Below are 25,572 nucleotides of genomic sequence, written 5' to 3' on the forward strand. Positions count from 1 at the left end.
AGACATTTATTTTATATTCCTATCTCATCATGAGAAACTTTTCACTATATTTAATTAAACATTTATTTGATTAAACATAAGGAATTCCATATTCCTAGAACCCAACCCTTTTAAATATTCTCAGACTCAACAGTTTTGTATGTTACGTACACCATAATTGTAGATGTTCACGTGTGTGAGAATAGTTGTCTATTTATCAAAACAACGTATAATGTATCATATTTAATATTTACAATATCCGTGAGTAAGTTACACAGTTGCATATCTCATGCACATGATATTTGTGCATTCATTTGTAATTAAAACCAAATCTCAAGTTTCTGCTTGCTATGAGTTACATCACGTTTGTCTTTATTATGGGAAAATTATAAATATAAAAATTTTAATTCAATGTTTCCTTAAAGTGTATATGGACTATTAATAAAGCAAATTACTATAACCACTATTATATATTACATATTAGTCAATTTTTAGTTGTGACGATCTGTCGCCTTGATGTAGTACATTATCGTACAATTTATATATATTATGTTATAAAACTAAATTGAATAATTGTAGGTTAGTAATAATGAAATTACCAATTATAAAACTTTTTTAAAAGATGCATACGGTTGGATGGCTCTATCGAATTAAGTTAGGCTTATACAACACATCTTTACTTAGTATAAAACAATTATCGAAAATGCTTTAAACGGATTTAGATAACAAACATATGTACAGGCGAATTAAATCAAAACAGCACTAGCAATGCAGAATCAGTAATAAAGCAACAAATCGAAAAGCAATATTGATTAAAAAAAATTACAATAGACAGAGCTTTAGTGATTAAGTGGCACGGGAATACTAACGAAGTGTATTGTCGATGAATTTATAACATTGCCTGTATACAATCAATGTATTGATACTATTTTGAAAATTGATGATAGAATTTAATTTACATATATACATATGTATATGTTTGATTGCTGAGTTTTTTCCAAGTGACGTACATGGTACTTATTGTTCATGTACAAAATATTCAATGTGATGTTACATACATTTATTTACACACCTAAGTAATTAAATGTTAACAGATTGACTTTAAAAGACAGTTATTGACCAGTATTTCATAATTGAACTGAACACATAGAATTTTTTTAATGAAATTATTACTAGCTGTAGTTTCATGTCACGGTAAGTAATAAATAGTCATCTATATGATGATCAGCAGAATTAACACCAAAATCTTATGTAACGACCGTGGTTCCTTTTAATCTCGTTGCCATTCCGAATGCCTATCGTATACAACTTACTCTGTACGATAAGTATCCGCATACTTATCGTACAGAGTAAGTTGTGTGTGTGTTTGTCAGGTGACATATATGAGCCAGGTTAGTCCTTTTCTTATTTTTATTTCTCTATCCACCTAAAGATAATATGGAAAATTGCTTAGCAATAAGACCACCTTTTGTATCAGTTAATGTATATTTTTTATTATATATTTTTTCTGTAATTGATGCAATAAAGCCTAGAAATAAATAAATAAGTGAGACCGCCATCTCTATACCGATAAACTTTTTTAAAATAAGTTTCAATAGTTTAAAGGTAAAGTATGTGTTGAAAATGAAAATTTTCATATTTATATTCATATCCGTAGTCTGTTATGGATATCCCTAATCCCAAAAAAGCAACAAATCGTGTCACAAATTTACTTAGTACCAGCGCCTCGTACGTTGCTGAATTTGTCGTAATTACCATGGCCTGGCAGGGCATCACAAAATAATTACGTAATAAGATCTTAATTGCACTCTTTACGCGTGTAGATATAGCCGGCTACGTATAGATAGACCATAATATGCATGCTTAATGATTATCTTAGGGGACGCAAACTCAATTTTATGTGTACCATGAAACTGAAAATATATCTTTATTCCGAGGAAGCACGTAATATACATACATGTTTGTAATAGAAAAATTTAATATTCACTAATGGTGTTGTAAAAATTTATTCCTTTATTGCCTTTCCTTTAGAAGGCAGTATCGTATAGTAGCATGAAATTTATTATGTATTTAAAGAATGAGATCTTTATATTTTTATCCACTCGTGTGAAACATCGGCCAATTGACTGTAATTTAGATTAAAATAAGAAGTGTGTTATTTGCGATTAAGTAAATAAACTTATCATAAATTATATTAATATATTCCTAACTAAATATAAAGTTATTATACTGCGTATTCTAAATTATACAAACATTCCAACGAGTATCTACACAAAGCGAATGGTATGGTTTTAAAACGGAAGTGCTGTCTATTCTATTACTTTATTAACTTCCTCTGTAAAACAAATACAGCGCCTTCAAATATTTAAATAAATACGCCTACGGAAGTAAATATGCCGAGAATAGAATTTTGACGTTACCACATAGAGATTTGTATAAAGTAAGTTGCTTTGAAAGATCTGTTCCGATTTTAGAGCATGGTAAAGAAATTACAGGTTACCATGATAGCCCACAGACTATCATGTTAGTCTTAATATACGTACCATTATCATTTATGGGACTACAAATATGCAGCCGAAACCTGTAGCGCGACAGTCAATACTAAACTTCCAACTGAATCTGAACTCTGTACATTTCCTGATGATGCATAGTTTAGAGGCGCAAAACATTTCGCAATATGGATGTGGATCCAATGCCGGTCGGAATTTCATCACTATTAATGATAGTGAGAAGGTGATAACTATGGTCTTGCACTTCCAGTAGTGGTGATCACATTTCTACACCAAATATTTGTGGTCTCACATATAGTAATTTTAACAGAATTAAACAAAATTATATGAGTCAATTAAGTAATAAAATGGACTTCCTTAAAAGAACATTTAACTCTATAAAAGAATGTATATTTATTTGTTTTTCGTAGTACTTGTGTCTTTAATTTACTTCTATCGTCTGGGACCAGGCAAAGCCATTTACTATCACTGTTCAATCTACTCCAAAAATTGTATTAGTTTTGTCGTAAGAAGTTTTTTGTATAGTTTTTCAACAAACCGCTGCTGGAAATCTATACAAAAAACAACAAATCTATCAGTCAGGCTTCAGTTCAGATGTGTACTATTTAGTAGTACAAATACTAGAATCTGATGTCTGTGAGACTAGCGAAAGATTTGTTGCGGCGTCGCGTCGCAAGTGGCCGCTAGGCCCGAGTGTCGCTCGTTGACCCGATTTTTCCGTGTGACCAAGCCATTTTTTTCCTCGTTGCATAGCCTACACAGACCTTTGTTCTTCATCCTTCCGACTTGCCTAGACCATTATCTCTTTAAGTATCGCATATTTTATAGTGTTTAGTGAGAAGTGGACAGGCAATTCGCTTTTGTTTAAAGTATACATCGAATGTTGCTATTACACCGATTTGTCTTTAGCCCTACTTACATATAGCATATTACATTACATATAGCATGTAATATTACATTTGGCTTATATAAACTCAACGTGGCAATGAATGTGTAATATGTCAATAAAATATATAAGCTATGGTTGAAAGTTACAAAGAAAATTAGTCAATAAATAATAATACTATCGCCCCAGGATAATGCACACAGCGCCGTCTAGTTCCAAGTTAAGCAGCTCTGCTTAGCTTAGTGTTATGAGTACTAGACAACTGATATAAATACTGTAAATATATAGTTAACATTTAGAATACTACAAACAGTCATACTCATGAATACAAATGTTAGTATAGTGTGAGGAATCGAACCTGCGACCATCGGTAGTAAAGCGGTGTGATAAACCGATAGACAACCGAGGCCGTCAAATTACCTTAAAGATATTATTTTTTTCTAACTCAACTGGGAAACAAGCCCACAGTTAACGTATTGGTGTAAAGTTGTAAGGAAAACCAGCATAAGAAAGCTATACCATGTTTTGTCACCTTGATTAGTTCTCATGACAGATATGTTATCTACCATCTCTGCCTTCAAACCGGCTTGTTAAGTCAGAATGATTAATTGACATAGTAGTATTTCTGTTGCACCACACTTCTTACAAAGTCTTTATCTAAATAGTTTTAATTTATGAAGATCGGACTAATGGCTTTTTTTTAGAAAGGATATTATTAATAAAGTGATACCACTCCTTATATAATCTATACATATAAATAAAATTGGAGTGTCTGTTTGTAATATTGAAATAACCGTTTTTTACTACATGCATATGAATATATACGGTACATACACCAAAATAACATTTTTTACAATTTTTGTCTATTTATCGGTCTGTTTGTTCCGGCTAATCTCTGAAATGGCTGGACCGATTTTGGCGGGACTTTTTTTGGCAGGTAGCTGGTGTAATAAGGAATAATATAGGCTACTTTTATTTTAGAAAAATAAAATAAAATTCCACGCAAACGAAGTCACGGGAACGACTAGTATAGTATATAATTTATACGTAGAGCTGTTTAATGAAATAATTCGTAAAATAAAAAGTTTTAAAACCTATAATATCTACAACTACGACCGTGATGGTTTTATTTCTGCAAGCTTTTAACTCGCTCTGCTCAATTCCATTTTCCAGTTCATTTGTAATACACCTCTAAACACTTACTGATATCCGATTGAGTTGAAACTTAAGATCAATAAGTCCGTCGCTATAACTTTATCACGACAATAAGCTGTCTTGTTGGTGGATTTAGCAAGTGGTTATCACTCAAACTTTGACCAATGTTACAGTATTAACTTCAATAATACTGTAACATTGATCAAAGTTTGAGTGGAAAGTGTTTCCATTTTGCAAAACTGGGATATAGATATATTACTAGACTTTTATTTCAAACTAGCTGTTCCCGCGACTTCGTCCGCGTGGAATTTAATTATATTTTTCTAAAATAAAAGTAGCCTAAGTTACTCCTTATTACATCAGCTACCTGCCAAAAAAAGTTCTGTCAAAATCGGGTCAGCCATTTCAGAGATTAGCCGGAACAAACAGACCGACAGACAGACAGACAAAAATTATAAAAATTGTTATTTTGGTATATGTACCGTATATATATTCATATGCATGTAGTAAAAAACGGTTATTTCAATATTACAAACAGACACTCCAATTTTATTTATATGTATAGATAATAAAATAAAAAATACTTTTCTCTGTGATATTGTTAATTGATTAATAATGTCAAATAATGAAATACAACCTATACAGCTGTAAAGAATATTTACAATATAAGCAATTGTCGTAAAAATGGTCATAGTGTGGTAATAGGAACAATCATGTGCCTGAATCTACGATACCAAATTAATTCTTTACTCCGTGGGTTGTAGGAATTTTTTTTTGTAAGTAGTAGGTATACATAGTGTCTCGAAGGTCTTGTTGGTCTGCATAACATTACATGATATAATTCGCTCATTATTTATCAATCGTTTACCAAAACGCAATCACCCGGAACGTTCCTAAACTCATTAAGTTCAGTAAATGGGCACTGTACCCTCATCAAGGCTCCGTGCACCCTTGTCTGCAGGCACCCAGTCAATAGTTCCTGTGACTTGTTTTAATTATATATAGGTTCAGAAGCCCAGGTGGAATATTAATCAGGGACCCTTGTCCTACTGTTTATGCACACCTACTCATACTCGAAGTTCGGTTGCGCCTCGGCGTTAAGGTCCGTGTTTGTTCTCAAGCGTTCAAGGGGAAAAGGGGATTGTTAGTAATGTGAACTGATGGTCGTATTGCTAGCAATATACCATATCAGGTTGACCTCCACGCGGTTCCCCCTTTGCCACAATGGGCTAACTGACCTGACCTCATATCTTATCGTCCCCCACTGGTGCCCCGCCAGCGTAAACCGCTAGCGCTGGCGGGTGCACCATTTCATTATCATAAACAAAAACAAAACCCTGGATGCTGTAGACGTCGACCTCATTAGAAAGTCCACACGATCTCTGTTTGTACCCATTGGTTTGCGGCACTAATTTATTCAATTGTATTACTTAGTACATGTAATTGACTTTACATCTTAATAATAATATTATAAACGCGGAAGTTTGTAAGTATGGATGTTTGTAACTCTATCACGCAAAAACGTGTGAACGGATTTTCATGGAACTTTACAGTAATATAGCTTATGCATTAGAATAACACATTGGTTATATTTAAATTTAATGCAGGTTAAACCGCGGGGCACAGCTAGTACGTAATAAAAATAATCTACATGTTAATGTTTGATGTGTGCCAAAAACATATATATATATCAAATATCATTTAAGTCTGTCTAGCCTAAGCCTCTAGCCTCTCTCTCCTCCAGCCTCTATTTGTGTTTCAGTAATAAACGTACAATATCATCACATTTTAAATTTTAATATTAACCTCCACAAAGTTCCCAAGACAATGTCTGCGTGAATTTGGATTAAAATATCTTAGGCGTTACTTCACAGTATTATCCACGTGTTTATGTGCAGTTTAAATTGGAATGTGTAACAGACATACATTATAAACTTTCCCAATTTATAATATCATTAGTATATATCATGGTAGTGCTTGCATAGATCTGCTTTAAAATATGACTCATTGTAAAACTGTATTTAACAGTAATGTCTTATTAACCATACCTAACTATTTACTTACCTATATCTATTGTCAATGTAAACACAAGTAGACATTGAACAATGTCGTCTGCGTGGGTGCCTTTGTCTCCTTTATTTCTGTAGCCTGCAGCTTGCTTTGAAACTCTATTCTGATTTCAAGACTGAATTCCTGCTATTTTTAAGAATAGCAACGCATACGTGTAGCACATGTATGCTTTGTTAACATTTATATGATATAAATATTACTTAATGCATTTGTCTCCTTTATTTCTGTAGCCTGCAGCTTGCTTTGAAGCTGTATTCTGATTTGAAGACTGAGTTTCTGCTCTTTTTAAGAATAGCAATACATACGAGTATCACAAGTATGTACTTTGTTCTCGTTTAGACATAATAAATACAGTTAATATTCAGTGAATAGTTAATTTTTATGCAGTAATTATTCAATCATTGACTCACAAACGTAATAATTGTTCATTCATCCACTCACTGCAATAAATATTATACGGAAAATATTTCACAAATGAATGATTTACTGAGTGCATGAAAAGGATATTTAATTAAATTTTATTTGTATTTAGTAACGGACACGATATTACGATTCAATCGGCCGGTTAATTAAAACTTTGTGTGCACGCTACCAACTGGCAATTTGTATTTTTAACCAACTATGATAAATTCATGCCTCAATAGCAATACTATCGAAACCCATTATTAATTGCATTAAATATTAATTAATTGCGTTTGAGTATTTTATATGACTGTTATTGTACTGCGATATTTTGAAGGTTATATACAAAGATTTAAATTTAAAAACAGATGAATAATATATATTTCAATTGATAAAAAATATCCAATTCGTAATTAGATTATTTAGGTACTTTATAATAAGTATTTTTGAAAAAAGAATGAGTAATCTAATTGAATACTATCCTATTCTAATAAGTACTTCTTTAGTATTTTTTTAAACCTGATACTAAATGAATTGGAACACATAACTTATAGTTTTTTATTTAAAATAAATGACGCACTAATAAGTATGTTCTGAAATTACGACAAAATCATGTGATTTCACTGCATAGAGTTCGCACAAAGATGGGGTAAACAGCTAGTATTCAATATAAGGACGTTCCTTTTGTAACTGAAAAAGGATTTTCTGAAATCCCTACGGGAATAGCAGATAACGGTATTCTGCGAGAAATAGCCTGTATATATGCATTTACTTACTAGCAAGAGAAATGTAAACAAGAGAAACTCTAGTCTTATATATTTTTAGATATTTCATTAAATAGAAATCTTTGCTAAAATAACTATTTTTTTCTTTTACTACACCGCTAATTAGACATGCAGTTTCAGACTACATGACTTAGCAAGAAACATGCATTTTGGCTATTCTAAAGTAGTTGTATTTATATTCTGAAAATATGACAAAAATATTTTATTAACATTAAATGTATGATATCGTTTTGATATTAAATAAACTACATGTAAAGCTTTAAACAAATTTCGTACAATTTAAATACAACCATGTATGTTTTTCATCCGATCCTCGATAAAATATGCGGTTCTAAAATATTTATTCTCGTTAAGGAAAAAATATATTGGTTATTTATTTCGATATTGCAAAGCTAAATAAATAGCGTATATTCAAGTATTTTTTTTATTTACATTACTTTTAATCATACCGTCCGATAGAGTCGATAAATACACTAAATTTTCAAACGGAATAAAAACTACTCTATTGCGTCACTACTAACAAGAGTTATAGATATATAATCAGTAGGAAGCGAGACTACTATCGTCTCTTTGAGTAATTTTTAGTTTCCTTCACTGGAGAGTCAATCAGAAATAAACAACCTCAAATCAGTTGTTGGTGAAAATCAGTATTTTATTCCCCGAACAATCTTTTATACTGAGCTTACGACCTTTTTATACTACTCACAAGAATTATAGATATAAACTGTCACTTTCATCGATATCTACTGGCATTCGACAGCGAACTGCCAAACAGATGGTGTCAGAGTGTGAGCATTACCATAAAGTCGGCGTTTGCTGAACATCACATTAAGACACGTCGTTAGGACCAGTTGCGCATAATTGAGGAGCTGTAAATCTGAGTGTACATGACAACTCATACAGCCTCCTATACTCCTAACGTGCAGTTCCCGAAATGTTATCTAATTTTTACATCAAATATTCAGGTCTCAAAATAAAAAATCTGTTTTTAATATAGGCATTTTTAGCCGCTTACGAACGTAAATTTTTTTGCTTAACCGTACACTTTATTATACAGTTTCTATTAAGTAGAACCAGCAAGAAACTCAACTCAACATTAATTGAAAAAGGAACAGCTATTGCTATTTACACAAACTATCACAGTACTTACTCCTTTGATTGATCTGCCATCCCAATCAAACGGGGTGCGAAATTTCGACAGGTTGATCCGTGGCTTCGAAGCACGGCTAAGACCGTCGTATTTTCTTAGTATTGTCCTCATACTAATGTCGTATCCTTAGACAGGAGATCATCGCTCTATTAGTTTTTCTACAGGTTTGGACCGCTGTTTTGTATTCGCCCCCATATAGTTCGGTAAATCTGTAAACTAGCTTTCACGGCTTTACCGGCCAGCATCATTAGAATACAAAAAAGGGAAGTTGACTGTGGTCAAACAGCACCACAGACATCATAATCTGAGTTTATATCTTATGCAATATTTCTAAGTACTAAGTCATTACATTGTACCTTATAAATTTAGTTTAGTTTAGTTCAGTACTATTTTCACGCTCTTGTAATGGCTACCATTACATTGCAAGCTGCGAGGTGACAGAAATATGTAGGTTAGAGTAGTACTTACTTACTCGAGTCTCCAACATAGTTTACCTCCGGTAAAATGTTACTCTCTCTATAATTCACCATGTATTTCCTTTTACTACCTTCAAATATCTAGCACATGTCCTATATAATGTCCAGTATATATATATATATAATATTATAAACTGGTCTGTCAAACTGTCAAATTACTCTTAAGACATTGATTATACTGTTTTTTTACTATAGCATCTGATAGAGGTACTTTAAGATATTGTTTTTTTTAATATTTTTGTATGCTAAATACTTTGTTGTTTTAATTATAGTTTTATTTATTTTTATATGTTAAATTTACTTGTTTATAAAAGCGCCAGTGTAGTGAATACATAACATATCATCAGCCGAGTGGATCCAAGCTATCAATCAATATTTCTAATCGCAGGGTCAGAACCTCATGACAAAATCATGAACAAGAACTGAGTTTTGAATGAGACTGGCAACTCAATGTATAATTCAGATAAGACTTCATCAAGAGCTCGTTCGCTGTCGCAACAATCAAGACAATGTTCATCCACATGACGGCAACCTCGTGAGTCAGATTAAGATACTTAATATACATTATCTTTATCCGTCTTCACGACGTTCCCGTCATGTGGAACCCCAGTCTCTACAAATATCCAGAATTGAAGCAGATCTACTAACACAATCAAGTTCATTATCATCTATTTTATTATGCTTTAAATATTTTTTAGTTTAAATTGCATACATTATATAAAGGGGATATTTATTGTGATTACGTTATAATACTGTTGACGGTTTAACATTAATCATGTGGCTGGATTATTAAACCGTCAAAATAGCAGCGACTGATAAATAAAATAATCAAAGGGAAATATGAAATTTATATGTATAATGTTTGCGATTTATTTTATGTGTGTATCAGGGGATTAAAGTGTAAGTCGTACATATTTGGCATTAAACAATCCTTGTAATGTAGCACTTGGTCATGAGCACAAAGCATATTAATATGTATAATGAGAAAGTAATGGAGTAAGTTTTTTTTTACCTTTTGTGTTGAGGGTATAATATTTTATTAGTAGAAAATTGTTGTATAATATAAAAATAAAAAATAAGTTAATAAATAATTACTAATAAGTAATTTCACACTTATCTTTTAATTTTGTCACTGAGGTGTAAATTTTACATACTATACTGATGTAGTCTAGTGGTAGTCGGTTCTGAAACCGACTACCCTATAAAACTGTAAATCATAGTCGGTAACAGCGGCACGAGCTATGCATAGTGCAAAAACTGTTATAAGTGAACATATCTGATAACTTTTGTTGTACCGTTTTGTTAAAGATGTTCACTAAATTATGTCTCATAGAGACTGTAATATAGAAAATAAATATAATAATTATTACATTATTAAATTTAGTTATTATCTAACTAAATAAAGTCTACATATTATACTGCTTTAACTAACATAGCATTAAATTAAGTTGACTAGAGCTTGTATTATATGATTACTGATTGAAAGAAAATATATACACACAACAGACATAAGAAATACACATTATAGAAGTAACACAGATTTATATAAATACTAGCTGTACCCGCAGTTTTACCCACATGACATTTATAGCCTATGCGTTATTCTGGTGTATAAGTAAGTATACTGTAAATTTTCATCAAAATCCGTTCAGTAGTTTTTGGAGGAAGAAGTAACAAACATCCATCCATATTCACAAACTTTCGCGTTTATTATATTAATAACTAGCTTCCCACCCGGCTTCGCACGGGTGTCTTTTATTATACATATAAACCATCCTCTTGAATCACTCTATCTTTTAAAAAAACCGCTTCAAAATCCGTTGCGTAGTTTTAACGATTTAAGCATACCTAGGGACGGACAGACAGGGACAGCCTTTGTTTTATACTATAAGATTTGTGTTTCGCGGGAATCGTATCCACGACTATCAGCATCGATAAAAGAGTGTATGAAACAGCAATAAAGGTCGATAAGAATATAAGACTCATAAATAATATAAAAATGTAATTTCGTATATTATTGCATTACTAAAATAACGCGGTCTGTACGTATCACAGTAACTCGCTCAGTTTAAGACAATGATATTTCAGTAGAGTTTATTATGGACTCATATGTCACAGTGAAGGTCGCGCCACCCTATCGCCCCGTTACGAACGAGATAAAACTTTTACGTGCCACTTTTATTATGTCGACATCTCGACCCGAGTAACAGGTATGGTGGGTCGTTTAACTAATTTTATAACAGGGTTTCCATCCAAAAGTCGTGACGGTTGATTGCGAAGGGTGTTGTGATGGGGCCATTGTGTGCCGCCTACCCTCCGAGCGATCTCTTTGAAAATAAACAGATCCCTCACAGACGCGTGAGGCGCAAGCCGCGAGGCGTTATCACTACGACTATGAGTATTGTTCACGCTGTAGATTTCGCTTCAATGCAATATACACGCTCGGTTCTACTATATTCACGAAATTACTCGAACGAACTGTTGTTTTATGTTATTGTAATAATAATAATTACTCTTAACACGCACACAGCACAATGTAGTCCTAAGCTGAGCTTGTAATATGGGTACTAGACAATTGATATACGTACTCTGTTATTGTAAATTTATAGTGTATATATAAAACATCCAGACCTATAAAAACAATCAGTTTCATTAATAGAAATATTTGAATCGTGCGAGGAATCAAACCCGCAACCAATTAGTTGCTGGTTTGATTCCTCGTTGGTTCTTGGTTGGTCATGGAAAACAACCTAGCAACACCTCTGAAGGATAGTGGCAACTGTCATCGTAATCCTATTTACATTGACAGGACTATGGTCCTGTTATGACTTGTTGCTTGATGACGATATTGGGACGATAGCTCTCTTCTGTTAATATTTCTGTGAACGAAATGACTGTACGTATCCTATTATTTCAACGTCCTATTACAGCTTGTACCCCTTCTCACCGAAGCATAACTTGCAAAGCAAGCTCATTAGTGTTCATTAGTTGAACAAGAGATTTGAATCTCTTGGTCATAGACGGTTTTATTCTTTATCTAATACAAAACGATTCTTTTACAATAAGGTTTTCTCTTCTTTGTCATGATACTTATAGCACTATACTTTTTACAAAGCATTGAACCTTATATTGCCTTCCGTTCCTTTATTGCAACTAACTTCATTCAGGAAGTTAGTTGCAATAAAGAAACGTTCAAGTATGTATTACATTGTAAAGGGAAAACAATCCAGTTTCCACATTATTATATTTATAGCTACTACACACAGTATGAAGTGAGCTTTTTAAATTTGTGAAAGTACTTTTTTTTTCTTTATAATGAAAAATTAAAAGTTTTAATAACTATTTACAATATTATATACGTATACACATGTACGTGTCTGTTTAAGGCAAACATGTTACATATGTATTTTTTATATATTATATAATCATCTAATCTTTCGCTAAAGAACTCGAATAATATGACGGTCTCGGTGAGTATGGTTGTTTGTATCGGTCTGAGTGTTTTCTACGTAAAATATGTATGTATTTACGAAAAATATCTATTAATTTATATCAGTTATCTAGTGCCTATAACACAAGCTCTTCCTACCTTGAGACTAGAAGGCGCTGTGTTGGTGGTCCGAAAAGGTAAAATTTAAGGGAAATATGTTACAATTTCCGTCACTAAGCAACGAAACAATCTTTAAAACCCCAAACAAATAACTAGTCACTAAATAAAACTACGAATACAATCATGCAAATACAATACATCTAGTCATCAGGTCGCAGTGCTACATATCTTTAAAGACATCGTAAATAGAAATAATAAAAATGTGTTCGTATTATTAAAACATGCCACTATCATATTCGCTTTGGACCCATCTGACCTTGTGCAGAAAACATCAAAGCCTCCCAACTAGGCGTAAGCAGGCAATATTCAAAACATACGCATCGGGTCCCGCGGGTGGATTGGGTAAAATTACCCCATGAATATGGGCACCTGAGTTTTTTGGGCCGCAACGTATTTAGTTGTACACTAAAAGTTACAGACAGCTTTGTTCGCGTTAAATATAAACATATCTATATAATAATAATAATCTCAGAACAATTCACAGCGCCATCTTATCTCAAGTTAAGCTAGCTGAAGCTTGTACTATGGGTACTAGATAACTGATACAAATACATAGATATTTTTTTTCGTAAATACATCGATACTATACATAAAACAACGCCCAGATCATACTCATAAATAAAAATGTTTATGTCGTGCGAGGAATCGAACCCGCGTCCATCGTAGGTAAGGTGGTGTGCTAAACCGGTAGTCCACCGACGCCGTCATATAGCTACCGGGTACCAGGTACTTGGTATACGCGGGATAGGATAAATATGGAGAATGATAGCGAATTCAACAGACATTAACTAGATGGCCACAAGGCGCGACTGCATGGTTGTCCACATAACTTAACATTGAAATGGATCAATTATTCCCCTTTAATGAGAATGAATGACCCCAAGGGTCGGCAACGCGCACGTGACACCCCTGATGTTTCAGGCGTTCATGGGCTGTGGTAGCCGCTTGCCATCGGATGGGTCGTATGCCTGTTTGCCACCATAGTAGTATAAAAAAAATGTAAATACTTATATAATAATACATAATACACACAAAATATCCTAGACCAATTTGATACAAATACCAATTTTTTTTTTTAAATACATACTTAATATCCATAGAAAACACCCACATCGATATAAACAATCATACTCATGAATACAAATGTTTGTGCCGTGCGAGGAATCGAACCCGCGACCATCGGTCGTAAAGCGGTGTGCTAGACCGCTACACGTACAACCGAGAACTAAAACAGTTGGCGTTATACCGGCAGATCATTGAGGCCGATAAAGCTTAATTTTGAGAAGCAATATTCACTTCGGCACTTCGTTGTCCAAATATGCGTGTCGTAGACCAAAAGTGTGTACAATATTACCCACAGAATACCTAGTAAATATTGTACTTAATTAATGAAATGATCAGAATTCCAGACAGCTCCGCGCCCACGTAAAAACATTGTCGATGTCAAGCAAAATATTGTACAAGTAAATTACATACGTATGAATGTTTAATCATATTGATAGTTATAGGATAATCTGCAATTCATTAGACGTCGTCGGGTTATATTGAGAATGTAAACGAAGCGACAGCTACAGGGTACGTCATAAAAATAAGTATTTTAAGATATGGCTGTGAAATTACAGGGTAATGGATGAAATTAAATTATTTATTTCGCTGAATGTGGTAATACAAATGGAGATGTACTTAACGGTCTGACATTTCACCCACCTGAAATTTATAGCCTACATGTTATTCTGATGTATAATCTGATATATTACTGTAAATTTTCATCAAAATGTGTTCATTAGTTTTTGCGTGATAGAGCAACAAACATCCATCCATACTTATAAACTTTCACGTTTATAACACTAGTAAGGTTAGTTCAAAGTTCGGTAGCAACAGAGTATCAACTGTATGTCATGTATTATCGTAGTAAAAAGGCTACTGACTGGTAAATACCTATGTTTACCATAAAATTGTTTGTGTTAAGACCCGATTAACTGATTTAGTAATGTGTATTAAACACAAAACTTTAAAAATACCTATATATACAATTTACAACTTTATGTAAAGTTTGTTTTAATTACGATTGGTATTTATACCCTATTTTCAACAGGACAGGCCAAGCCTAGTGTAAGAATTTCCGACAATCATATAAATATATACATGTATACATATTTGTTACCAAAACAACATATATTTATTAAATACTTTGCACAGACTCGTTTCCGAGCGATTTACTGATCGATTCCCTCATGTTTTCTCCATAAGAGATCGATTTGCCTTTAAAACTCCTTAGGGACTTACAAATCCTTGACTTTAATATTATGTACGTCTGTATCAGGGTACTTCTGGATTTTGTGTAATAAGATTAGCGACATCTTGAGACCCAAGGATATGCAAGTGAAGCTTTAATACGTATTATTAAGATGTATATTTGACGCCAGTATTTCTTGTCGATTTCTACACAGCATAACTATATTCTGATAGACTTAACTTACCATAAGTAGGAAAAAATGTTCTATATGAATAAATGATTTTGCTTTGGTCCGTAATATGCTTTGAAGAATAAATGGATTATGTTTTTTGGCATGTAAATGACATTTGAGATATGTACTTAGTATTTGATATTTTTTTATGTCGCACATCACAGCACAGCACATCTCAGTCAGGATCTAATAATATTTGCGACCTTATTTAAAAAAGCGTAGAATCATAATATCTAAACGTTCAACAAAATAGAAGTAATCAGCTAGGTTATTGATAATTATAAATTAAATTAAATCGTAAATAAGACACAATTTTTTTTTCTAACATTAAAAAATAAAGAAACCATTCATTTACTTTCTCATTATTATTTCGAAGTTCAATAATATCGTATAAAATTTATTTGTTTGTCTATGCGTTTGTGCACGCATCTCTTAGAAGCGGGTGTAATTTTTTTTTTGCGGTTTTCACTCTGATGTATTATAGCAAACCATACATAGAATTTTGTATTAGTTTTACAAAAAAAATAACCTAAAATTATTCTAAATAATCGTATATAGATTTTGAATGTATACATCGCCATACAGGAGTGGCGCAGATAGTATTCAAAATATCCTCAAAAGTTCTATGAAAAAGCTCAAACTGTCATACATGTTTATATATGTTTCACTTTATAGTTAAACACGATATTTTTTTTAATTGAACTGTAATAATACTTAATATACATAACTAGCTGTTTATCGCGACGTTGTCTACGAATATAACGTATATAACTCGCTCATAAAGTAAATTAATATTTAAACTGTCCATTATATTTAAATATTTTCCAACGACAATTAATTCTTTTTATAATATAAATATCAGTCAATATAGAATACGTAAATGGGATCCGCCTGATGTATTTATGCGTAAAGGAATTAAATACTGTTCATAATTTTTAAATATTTTCCTTCGATATAAAAACAATTTTTTTTATAATATGAATATAGGTATAGATTACGTAAACGGGATCCGCTGATGTGGTATCTAAGGACAGTTCGTATTACTATAACATAATGTGTAGTATTGGCACGTCGCCGGATGCTGAACGCGGTTCCCACATCCATCGTCAGCATTCGCACGGAGACAACCGCCGCGTTGGGCCCGCAGTGCTTCTCGCGACACGAACCGTAAACGTCCTCATGATTAAGGGTAATACTGACGAGACTGAAAGTTGTGGGGTCGAAGACACCTCCACATACGAACGTGAGTAAACCCCATATAGCCAACTGGTTCGCACGAAGTCCCATTTATTTCCAGTCCTTTTAATATTCCCTTTTTTATAAATTACCGGCAATTTCACTTATAAATAAGAAATAGTAATTTTTATTAATAAACTTAATATTATTAATCAACGGTTGGCTCTTGATTTTTTTTTTAATACAGAACTTATCAATTTACTTCCCTTTTGCTCTTTTATTGGCCCTATTATATCGACTGTACGAGCGGGAGCTGATCATATTTACAGTGTCACTTTAATTGACGGCAGCCATCTGCTTGTTAACCACTCTAGTTGGATAAAAAAAGAAAACATTAGGCCTCAGGAACGGCATCGCGTAGCGGCTATCACTAGTCAGTATTGTTCATTTATATAAGTGAGGTTTGTCAGGGATATCACTCGTTTTACAGTAGTATACATACAAGCTAGGATTTTCGCGTTTCATCAGATGAGCCAGCAGTCTTTCGTTCCGGCTACATTTAAACTTTCATATCTAAACTGGCTGTACTGGGTCAAGTAACAATTCTTGCCATTGTGTATTGAATAGATTAATACATAAGCATCGGCTATAAATGTGGTGTTGGTTCCAGACCCCGGCATGGAGGGTGGTGGTGCTAGTGGTGGTGGAGATGATGAGGAAGACACCGAGGAGGTCACCTGCTGCGAGCATTGCGCCGAAAACTGTCCACCTCATATGCGCGCCCTTTGCGCTACTCACAGATTTGACAACCTACATGTAAGTACCTTAACTATTTTCGGTAGAATTACTGGCCTCAAATCATAATATAAGAAGTTTCAAAAATAAAATAGGTACTCTTTATTCAAATAAATAAATTTAATATTCGAGCTGTTTTTAAGTTAGAAGCCATCACACATTAACTAGTTTACGCCATTACGCATTACTCGTGTAGAACTCTCAAATCTTCATCCCCAATGAAAACCCTTTTAGAATGGCACGGGAAGTAATTTTCATAATAAAGTATGTACTCTTTATTCAAATAATTTAATTTAATATTGGAGCTGTTTTGAAGTTATAATCTTAGTCATTACTTTATGCACTTACAGAAAGGGAGTTATATATTATGAAAGAGGTCCCGTTTATATATTTCTAATTTAATTTTTATTCATCATCACCTTCTGCTTCTTCCTTGTCACATTTATTTGGGGTCGGCGTAATATGTTTATTATATACATAATATTTGAAAAATTTTAAAAATATTATCTCACACCTCTCTTTTCTTTCTAAAGTACTTAAAATAAAAATCGCAAAAAAAATAAATAAGGGTACTTAAAGTATATCCATAAAAAAAATCTAAATAAAATGTTTTTCAAGAACCCATAAAACACAACTGTGGGCCAATAGGTCACTTGTAACTGCCGATGGTCTTCTTTCTGTACATTATAGTATTTGTGCGTGTAATAAATTAGAAGAATTATATAAGTTTTATCAAAATATTTGCATGTATATTGTGGCTCGTAATTTTTAAAGTAAGTAAACAAAACAGCACCAAGTGTCTGCCTCTACGCGATAAAAATAAACTGGCTATATCTGGCCTTAAAATCTGTTTATAGGCCTCTGTAGCTGAAGGGTCGATTTTATTTTGGCCTCGTAAGGCTTATCACACGATACACGTGTTGAATTATAATAACTCGCCGTACAAAAACTAGTAAGATATCTTTTAGCCATGACGAGCAGCGGTACTGTTGCGGATCACGCTGTACCCTGTCAATATTTTCATTCATTCTCACTTTTTGTAAATTTATTGAGCGAAACAGGAATTGATAAATTATTATTATTTGACGACCTCGGTGAGACCACCATCATTAAATTCTTGACAATTTGTATCAACTTTCTCGTCTATTTTCTTTTTTTTATTTAGTTTAGGTGTTGATTTTGGTGTAATACGACATATATTTTGTAGTTGTTTTATTTGAAAAATGTTTTCAGCTAATCTTTCTTTTAAACTATTATTTTCGAGTAACAAATTTTCAATTTCATTGTTAGCGCTACCAAGTTTTTGTTCTAATTCCTGTAATCTTTTGTTGAGATCTTCCAGTTCGTGCTTTCTAATTAGGTTAGTTTCCGGACAGCTTCTGTTTAGAGTATCACTCCTGAGATTGGAACAATCTGTATCGTTTTCATCAGATAAAGAGTCGAATGAATTTTGTATTGGTACATTATATTTCCTAGTAGTAATATTGCCTAATTGAGAGGAGTTGTGTATTAATGTTACCTGGGATGTTTCATTGGGTGCTACTATTAAACCCTTTTTGAAGCTGGAGGAAGCAGTAGTGTTTTTGCTTTGGGTCGGCGTGCTTGTTTTTCTTTCAGATATTATGATTCTTTTACAATTTATGCAAATACAGTCATCTTAATACTGCTAGACAGCAGTCTAGCACGCCGCTTTACGTCCGATGGTCGCGGGTTCGAATCCTCGCATGGCACAAACATTTGTATTCATGAGTATGATTATTTGTATCAGTCTGGGTAATTTCTATTCTATGTATTTGTATCAGCTGTCTAGTACCCATAACATAAGCTTTAGCTAGCTTAACTTGGGTCTAGACGGCGCTGTGTAAATTGTCCTGAGATTATTATTATTATTATATATACGTGCTTTTAAAATTCTATAATCAGGATAGACAAAGGCTAATATATCATGATGAGAATTTTCAAGTGTTAAGAAGAAATTCATAAGAATATTAGAGTATCGCTGTCCAGTCCTAAAAGTCTGTAATATTTATATGATTCCCAGACGGGAGCAAAAAGTATAATTTATTAATGTAATGTTTATTCAATGTTACAACTAATTAAAATCTAGGTGTATTAAAAATACTAAAGCAAGAAAAGTTGTAATATTGTAATACAGAAAACTAAAACTATAACTAAAAATGTGTGATCAAAGTTTGAACCAATATGACCTCAACTTATAGCGCAAAGCACAGTTGCCTTAAGGACAAAGTCATAACATATTTAAAATTTCCAAACTTCTATATTTAAATTGAGGACACTGCCTATATAAGATTAAATAAAATATATTTTATGTTCGTTCTGCAAATATAGCCTTAGGAGGCTATCGTTTATACATTTTGTTATTAAATTATACGTACATTGTATATCGTGTCTTGTTTCATTTAAAAACGAGCTGTTCTATGCCTATAGATATTGTTACCATAATAATTTCAATTCCGGGAACTCTAAAATTGCTGAATATTTTATATCGTAAAACAGCTTTTATATTTGTTTTAAACAAGTTCGATGATATTTGTGATAATATCGCATAACAAACGTGATATTATTATTGTGAAATTCAAAATCATATTGATATTCGGAATTGGAAATGATTAGAAATTTCTTCAAATAAAACATTGTGGCAATCCAGTAATTTCATCGTACATCGAGTTCCATTGTTAACGGCCCGCGTTATTTCCCAGTCTGTTTGACAGAAAGGAACTGAACGCCACTCTTCAATGTCCGGTTACAGAGCGGTGTGAGATTATGAATGTGTAACTGTCTGCTCGCTAGGTAGAGAGCAACCAATATTAATTCAAGTGCAGCACTAACAAATAGATGCTATTACGTTTGGATCTTTATGTGCTCACTCACACACTGTATATTTCAATTACCCAATTCATATCTTTTTATCTTTTTGTATTTACAAACAAATTTTGAGTAAATCAACCAATGTTCGTACTTAATAATACTATAATTGGATCTTACGATCACCAGAAAGTGAGGCAGTAAACTGCAACCATTACACTATGTAGGTCTTACAAATTAAACTTCTAAATTCCATTATAAATTTAACAAATGATTTAATGTTAAAATGTGAAAGGTCATGAATGTGTGGTAACCATTTTGATGCGATATTTGCTAGGCGAGTATATTTTCAGAGAATTGTAAACATACTCGTATTATTTGCCGGTACGCATGCTGTAAAATATACGAAAATTTATCCGCGTGCCTATTTGTCTTTAATTATTGAACGCAACTTTTGTTTTATTTGACGAGTTTCTGCATATAGCCAGTTAATGAAAACCAATTGCCGAATGTATGTACTACTTTTTGAAATCTATTAAGTAGTACATATATTTGGTAAATTATTTTCATATTATTTTGTTTAATTCCGCTACAAATAGCATGTGTGGGATCACATATATTCAGTTCGGAAACTTTACTACCGTTACGACAAATGTATATCTTCACTATTGTATCAACTATTTGACAGATTATTTTGTTATTGTGTATAGCAGAACAAGTTTTGTATAAAAGAAAAAGTACGATAAAGTGAAAAATTTTAATCATAAAAATAATTACTTTGTACCCGCGCGAAGTCGTGACGGGTCTAGTATATAATAGAATATTTAATTTATATCTCATTATTTATTGCTTGCTCGCGTATCCTTGATATTGTATTTCGCCCAATTTACATAATATATTTTTAAAATATACTGTATGTATTATTCTGATGTATAAGTTATTTTACTGTAAAGTTTCATCAGAATGTGCTAGTAGTTTTTGCGTGAAAGAGTAACATACACGAACTTTCGCTTTTATAATATTAACAACACATATTAGTTACACTGTCCGTGATATTACGAAAAAATATTTTTGTATTTTATATTTTAATTTCTGAAGACGATTGTAGACTATTTAATATCACTCTACAATCTTTAGGAGTGGAGCAACGTCGGATGCTTAGCGAAAATTAAGTAATAACGCGACGAGTGATACAAAGCGGGTGCGGTGCAATTCTTTTAAATTAAACGGCGCCGGCGGCGAAACCGCGCTACCTAGCTAGTGAAACTATAATAATAACCCTGGACAATCCACACACGCTATCTAGTCACAAGCTAAGCAGAGCTTATCGAGGAATAAAACCCACGACTATCGAAGGAATGCGGTAGTGCTAAACCGCTAGATCACCGAGACCGTCAACAACATCTCAACTACTTTGTACTATTCCCTTATTCTATACGTAATCCAAAATTTACTATCGTTTCTTTGTACTCAATCAGGTGAAGTTTGGTTATGTGAATCTGGAACAAGTTATCTTTGAAACAGATTCAAATGTACAGTTTTGTGATAGTGTAGGAATAATTTACAGTTACAATTGCGAAAGTTAACTTGTAACTTAAATGACTTTTACGAAATTGTAATATACTGTAATCTGTTACAATTGAGAATAGTTTGCCATTTCTTAGGCGCAGGTTTAACGACGTAATGCGGATGCAATTGTTGTTTAAAATTTATTGAGATTTGCGAATATGTACTTATGTAATAATATGTACCTAATCTATTTGACAGTAGCAGATGAAAACGGTTCGCGACTGTCTTGAAATATATTTTTAGCAGATTTAATCTGCTTATATTAAATTATATTTTGTAATTTAAATATATATACGTCACTGGCTGATCACTATGCGATCACACTAAATTCCGTCTATTGTAAACTGAGGAGCTTATTTTGATTGCAACTCTTATGTGATTTGTACATATTCGCAAAATGTGGCATCTGTTAGAAATTATATTATGATTGCAAACCTGTTAATAAAATGTAAAAGCTTTAAATACTACATTTATATCATTTCGACAAAGAAAAGGACAAAAATAAATGTACTTTACTTAATTACTCAAAAGTTTCGTTTCTAGGTGTATGAGGGGCATTTTTGAATAATTAAATTAAATCTACAGTCAGGTCCTCTCTCGTTAGCAGTGTTGTACAAACTACATAAACATACAAAGGCGCATGTATGTATAGAAATTATTTAATGAAAATAGAAAAAGCACATTTACTGAAGATAATCTTCATTAATTGACTTTAATGTAACGGTTTTATGTAATGTAGTCTCTTACTTTTACTTAATTTCCACTGTCACTTATTCTAAAATACGTTGAAGCATTAAAATGCTCATAAAAATGTATTCTATACTTTTGGACATATATTTTTAAATTTAAATACATAAATGAAACCCTGTAAACATTTATGCAACATACGAGTAAACATTGTTGTTCGTGTTTTCGGCGCGTTTACATTCGAAATGATTCCATTCCACGGCAGCGAACAAGCGCTGTCACTCTGTAATTTTCAAATATTTCCCACTTTTCTTGAGGACGAGGATTTTAATGAAAAATATTTTGTTTGCGCGCCCAATATTGTTCGACCGGCGACACAAATATTTATTGTAACCACTCAAAATGCTGCAAGTAAGCCGCGGGCTCGTTCCACTAAGCAGAGATTGGCCTTCTCCGCCCTTTGTTCTTGAAATCGATGTTTTCAATATTGAACAGGAAATAAGCTTCATCTCTATATTTTTCCAAGAACTATACGCTATATATTATACGCTATACTCGCAATAAAATCATAAAACATCACCAATTGTGATTTCTTAGAGAACATAATAGACAACAAGCTTCTATTATTATTATGATACATAGCATCATATATTTATTCGATGGTTTAAAAGAAGATTACACTTATAAATTGTGAAAAAATATTGGTCACTTAGTAATTAGTATAAGTAATATTACAATTTACTTTATTGTGTTTGGTTTACAAATACTATAATATTATTAAAATTAAAGTTACTGATAGTTTAACAAGATGGTTATCGAATAATGAATAACTTACGTAATACTTTTACATTAATAATAATAATTTAGATAAATCAAATGATACTTTTACATTAATAATAATAAGTTAGATAAATCAAATACTGTTTAAATGTCAATGTAAATTGACGCAACATAGACACGGTGGAGAAGGCTTTTAAAAGGTCAAGTAAAGTAAATATTTTTTATCATAAACCATTAGAGCCCCTCTTCAAAATGAAGCCCATCCTATATATTTATATTCCCTCCTGTCTATTACGGATTGTTTTTAAAAATATATTAGGCTACAATTATTAAATATTACCGATACAACATTTACTAAAATTCTAATGTAGCCAGTCCGTGCGGAAAATGTGCCAACTTATTTCTCACTAACTAAAGAATAATTGTTCGTAACCAGATATACTAGAGTTATTGACCAAAATAAAAAGTAGTATATCCTTGTGCATTCCAAATTTTTAAGTGAGTATAAATTAAATAATAATAATAGTGAGTAATATATAAATTAATTAAATAATAAAAATTAAATATTTTCACATTAGCACACACTAGATTAAAATGCTAACAGTTTACACGTACATCTTAAAATACAGTTACAAGTTATTTCTTACTTCTAACCAATAATTAGAACGTAGAATCTAACAGACACATTTTTTCTATATAAATACATAACATACGTAGGAAAAACCTAAACAATCATACTCCTGAATACAAATATTTGTACTGTGCGAGGAATCAGGAATCGAACCCACGACCATTTAAAGAAAAGCGGTGAGCTAAACCGGCAAACCACCGAGGCCATCATAAATGATAAATGTATTATATACTCGAATATTGTAGACATTCAAACTAATATCCATGCTACACGAAAGTTACCGCTACGTGTGATACGCGGTTAACGGGGTGGTGATCCGAGATTGATATGCTCTCAATATAGTTACGTTGTGTGAATTTAACACCAACAGTGGCGTAGGCAATATTTGCATTAGTAAGGACGAATTTGTCACCAACGGTCGGTGTGTTGTCAACATATTCATAAGCTATTTGAAGTACTGTATAAAAACAAAAATCCTCAAACTGAAACACATCTTGCACAATTTGAAACGTAGACTTCCTTGAATATAGATGTCTTGTAAAAACATTCTATGAGTGTAAAGGGAGCATTTTTTTGGGTTTACATGCTATTAGTAAGGATGATTTTGACACCAATGCACCAGAGTAGACAATATTAGTGTTCATAAAACCCAAAATCCCCACTAAGCAGATATAGATATCTTATAAATACGTACTACAAATATATAAGGAGCATGTTTTTAAAGAGATTTACGTGTTATTACTAAGGATTAAGGTACACTGTAATATTGCTGTTAAATCGCACCATTCAATTCACGGAAAAGAAAGCTGCTGGCCTCTGAAGTAAATACTAAATGGAATCATGTTAGATTTAGTACAAAGCATCCTCTGAGTTACATTTGATATTTTAATACTCAGTTTAGAGTACAGACAATATAATACGTACATTGTAATATGTATAATTCTATATTTAGAAACAGATGTTGTAAACCACAAAGTAAGTAATTTCACGTTATTTTTCTTTTGTATCATTGAACAATTTTATTAAATTAGCGATTCATTTTATTTGCATACGAGCTACTCTCGTGTTGGTTTGTTTTGTACGTTCATTAACACAACCTAACCGTAGTAGCAAACGTAGATTCTAAATTATAATGGGCACATGACGTAAATTTAATTGGTTGCCGACTAAACACTAATTTATATTCTATTTACGTATACATACTTTATGAAATCTATATTAACAGGTATTAGCAACGGCTTTACCTAATTATCCAAAGCTTTGCATTTAATAAGATGAAGGTATTACATTAATCTAGGTTAAGCTCCGACTGTGTAGGTACTAAACATAGCCTACTAAATATACTAAGCATATTTATCTAACCTTACAAACCGTGTAAATATATTTTTTAAAGAGTTAATTATTGATTTTCCTATTTATTATTATTTTCTTACTGTTATATATTTCAATTGATATTATATTATAAAATATAATAATAAAGAATAAATAGAATAAGAATAAAAAATAATCCACACGACTGTAATCCAGAATAGGGTAGTTGTCTACTGTTTTGATGATAACTTGTTCACATTTTGTTGTCAATATTTTAAATAAACGTGACTGTTGTGCCCTGTTGGA

At 32.4% G+C, this 25,572-nt stretch overlaps 1 protein-coding gene across 1 annotated transcript in view; it reads left to right on the top strand.

Moving 5' to 3' along the window:
• The window catches only part of LOC131849101 (adenylate cyclase type 6), a 186,432-nt gene that overhangs the window by 98,266 nt on the left and 62,594 nt on the right, over positions 1 to 25,572 (top strand). The window contains exon 4 of the mRNA XM_059199091.1: positions 17,338 to 17,483. Coding sequence (XP_059055074.1) covers positions 17,338 to 17,483 — 146 coding nt within the window. The remainder of the gene's footprint in view (positions 1 to 17,337; positions 17,484 to 25,572) is intronic.

Source organism: Achroia grisella, unplaced genomic scaffold (genome assembly GCF_030625045.1).
Source record: "Achroia grisella isolate CSIRO2021 unplaced genomic scaffold, CSIRO_AGI_Agris_v1 utg640, whole genome shotgun sequence".
Classification (NCBI taxonomy): Eukaryota; Metazoa; Arthropoda; class Insecta; order Lepidoptera; family Pyralidae; genus Achroia; species Achroia grisella.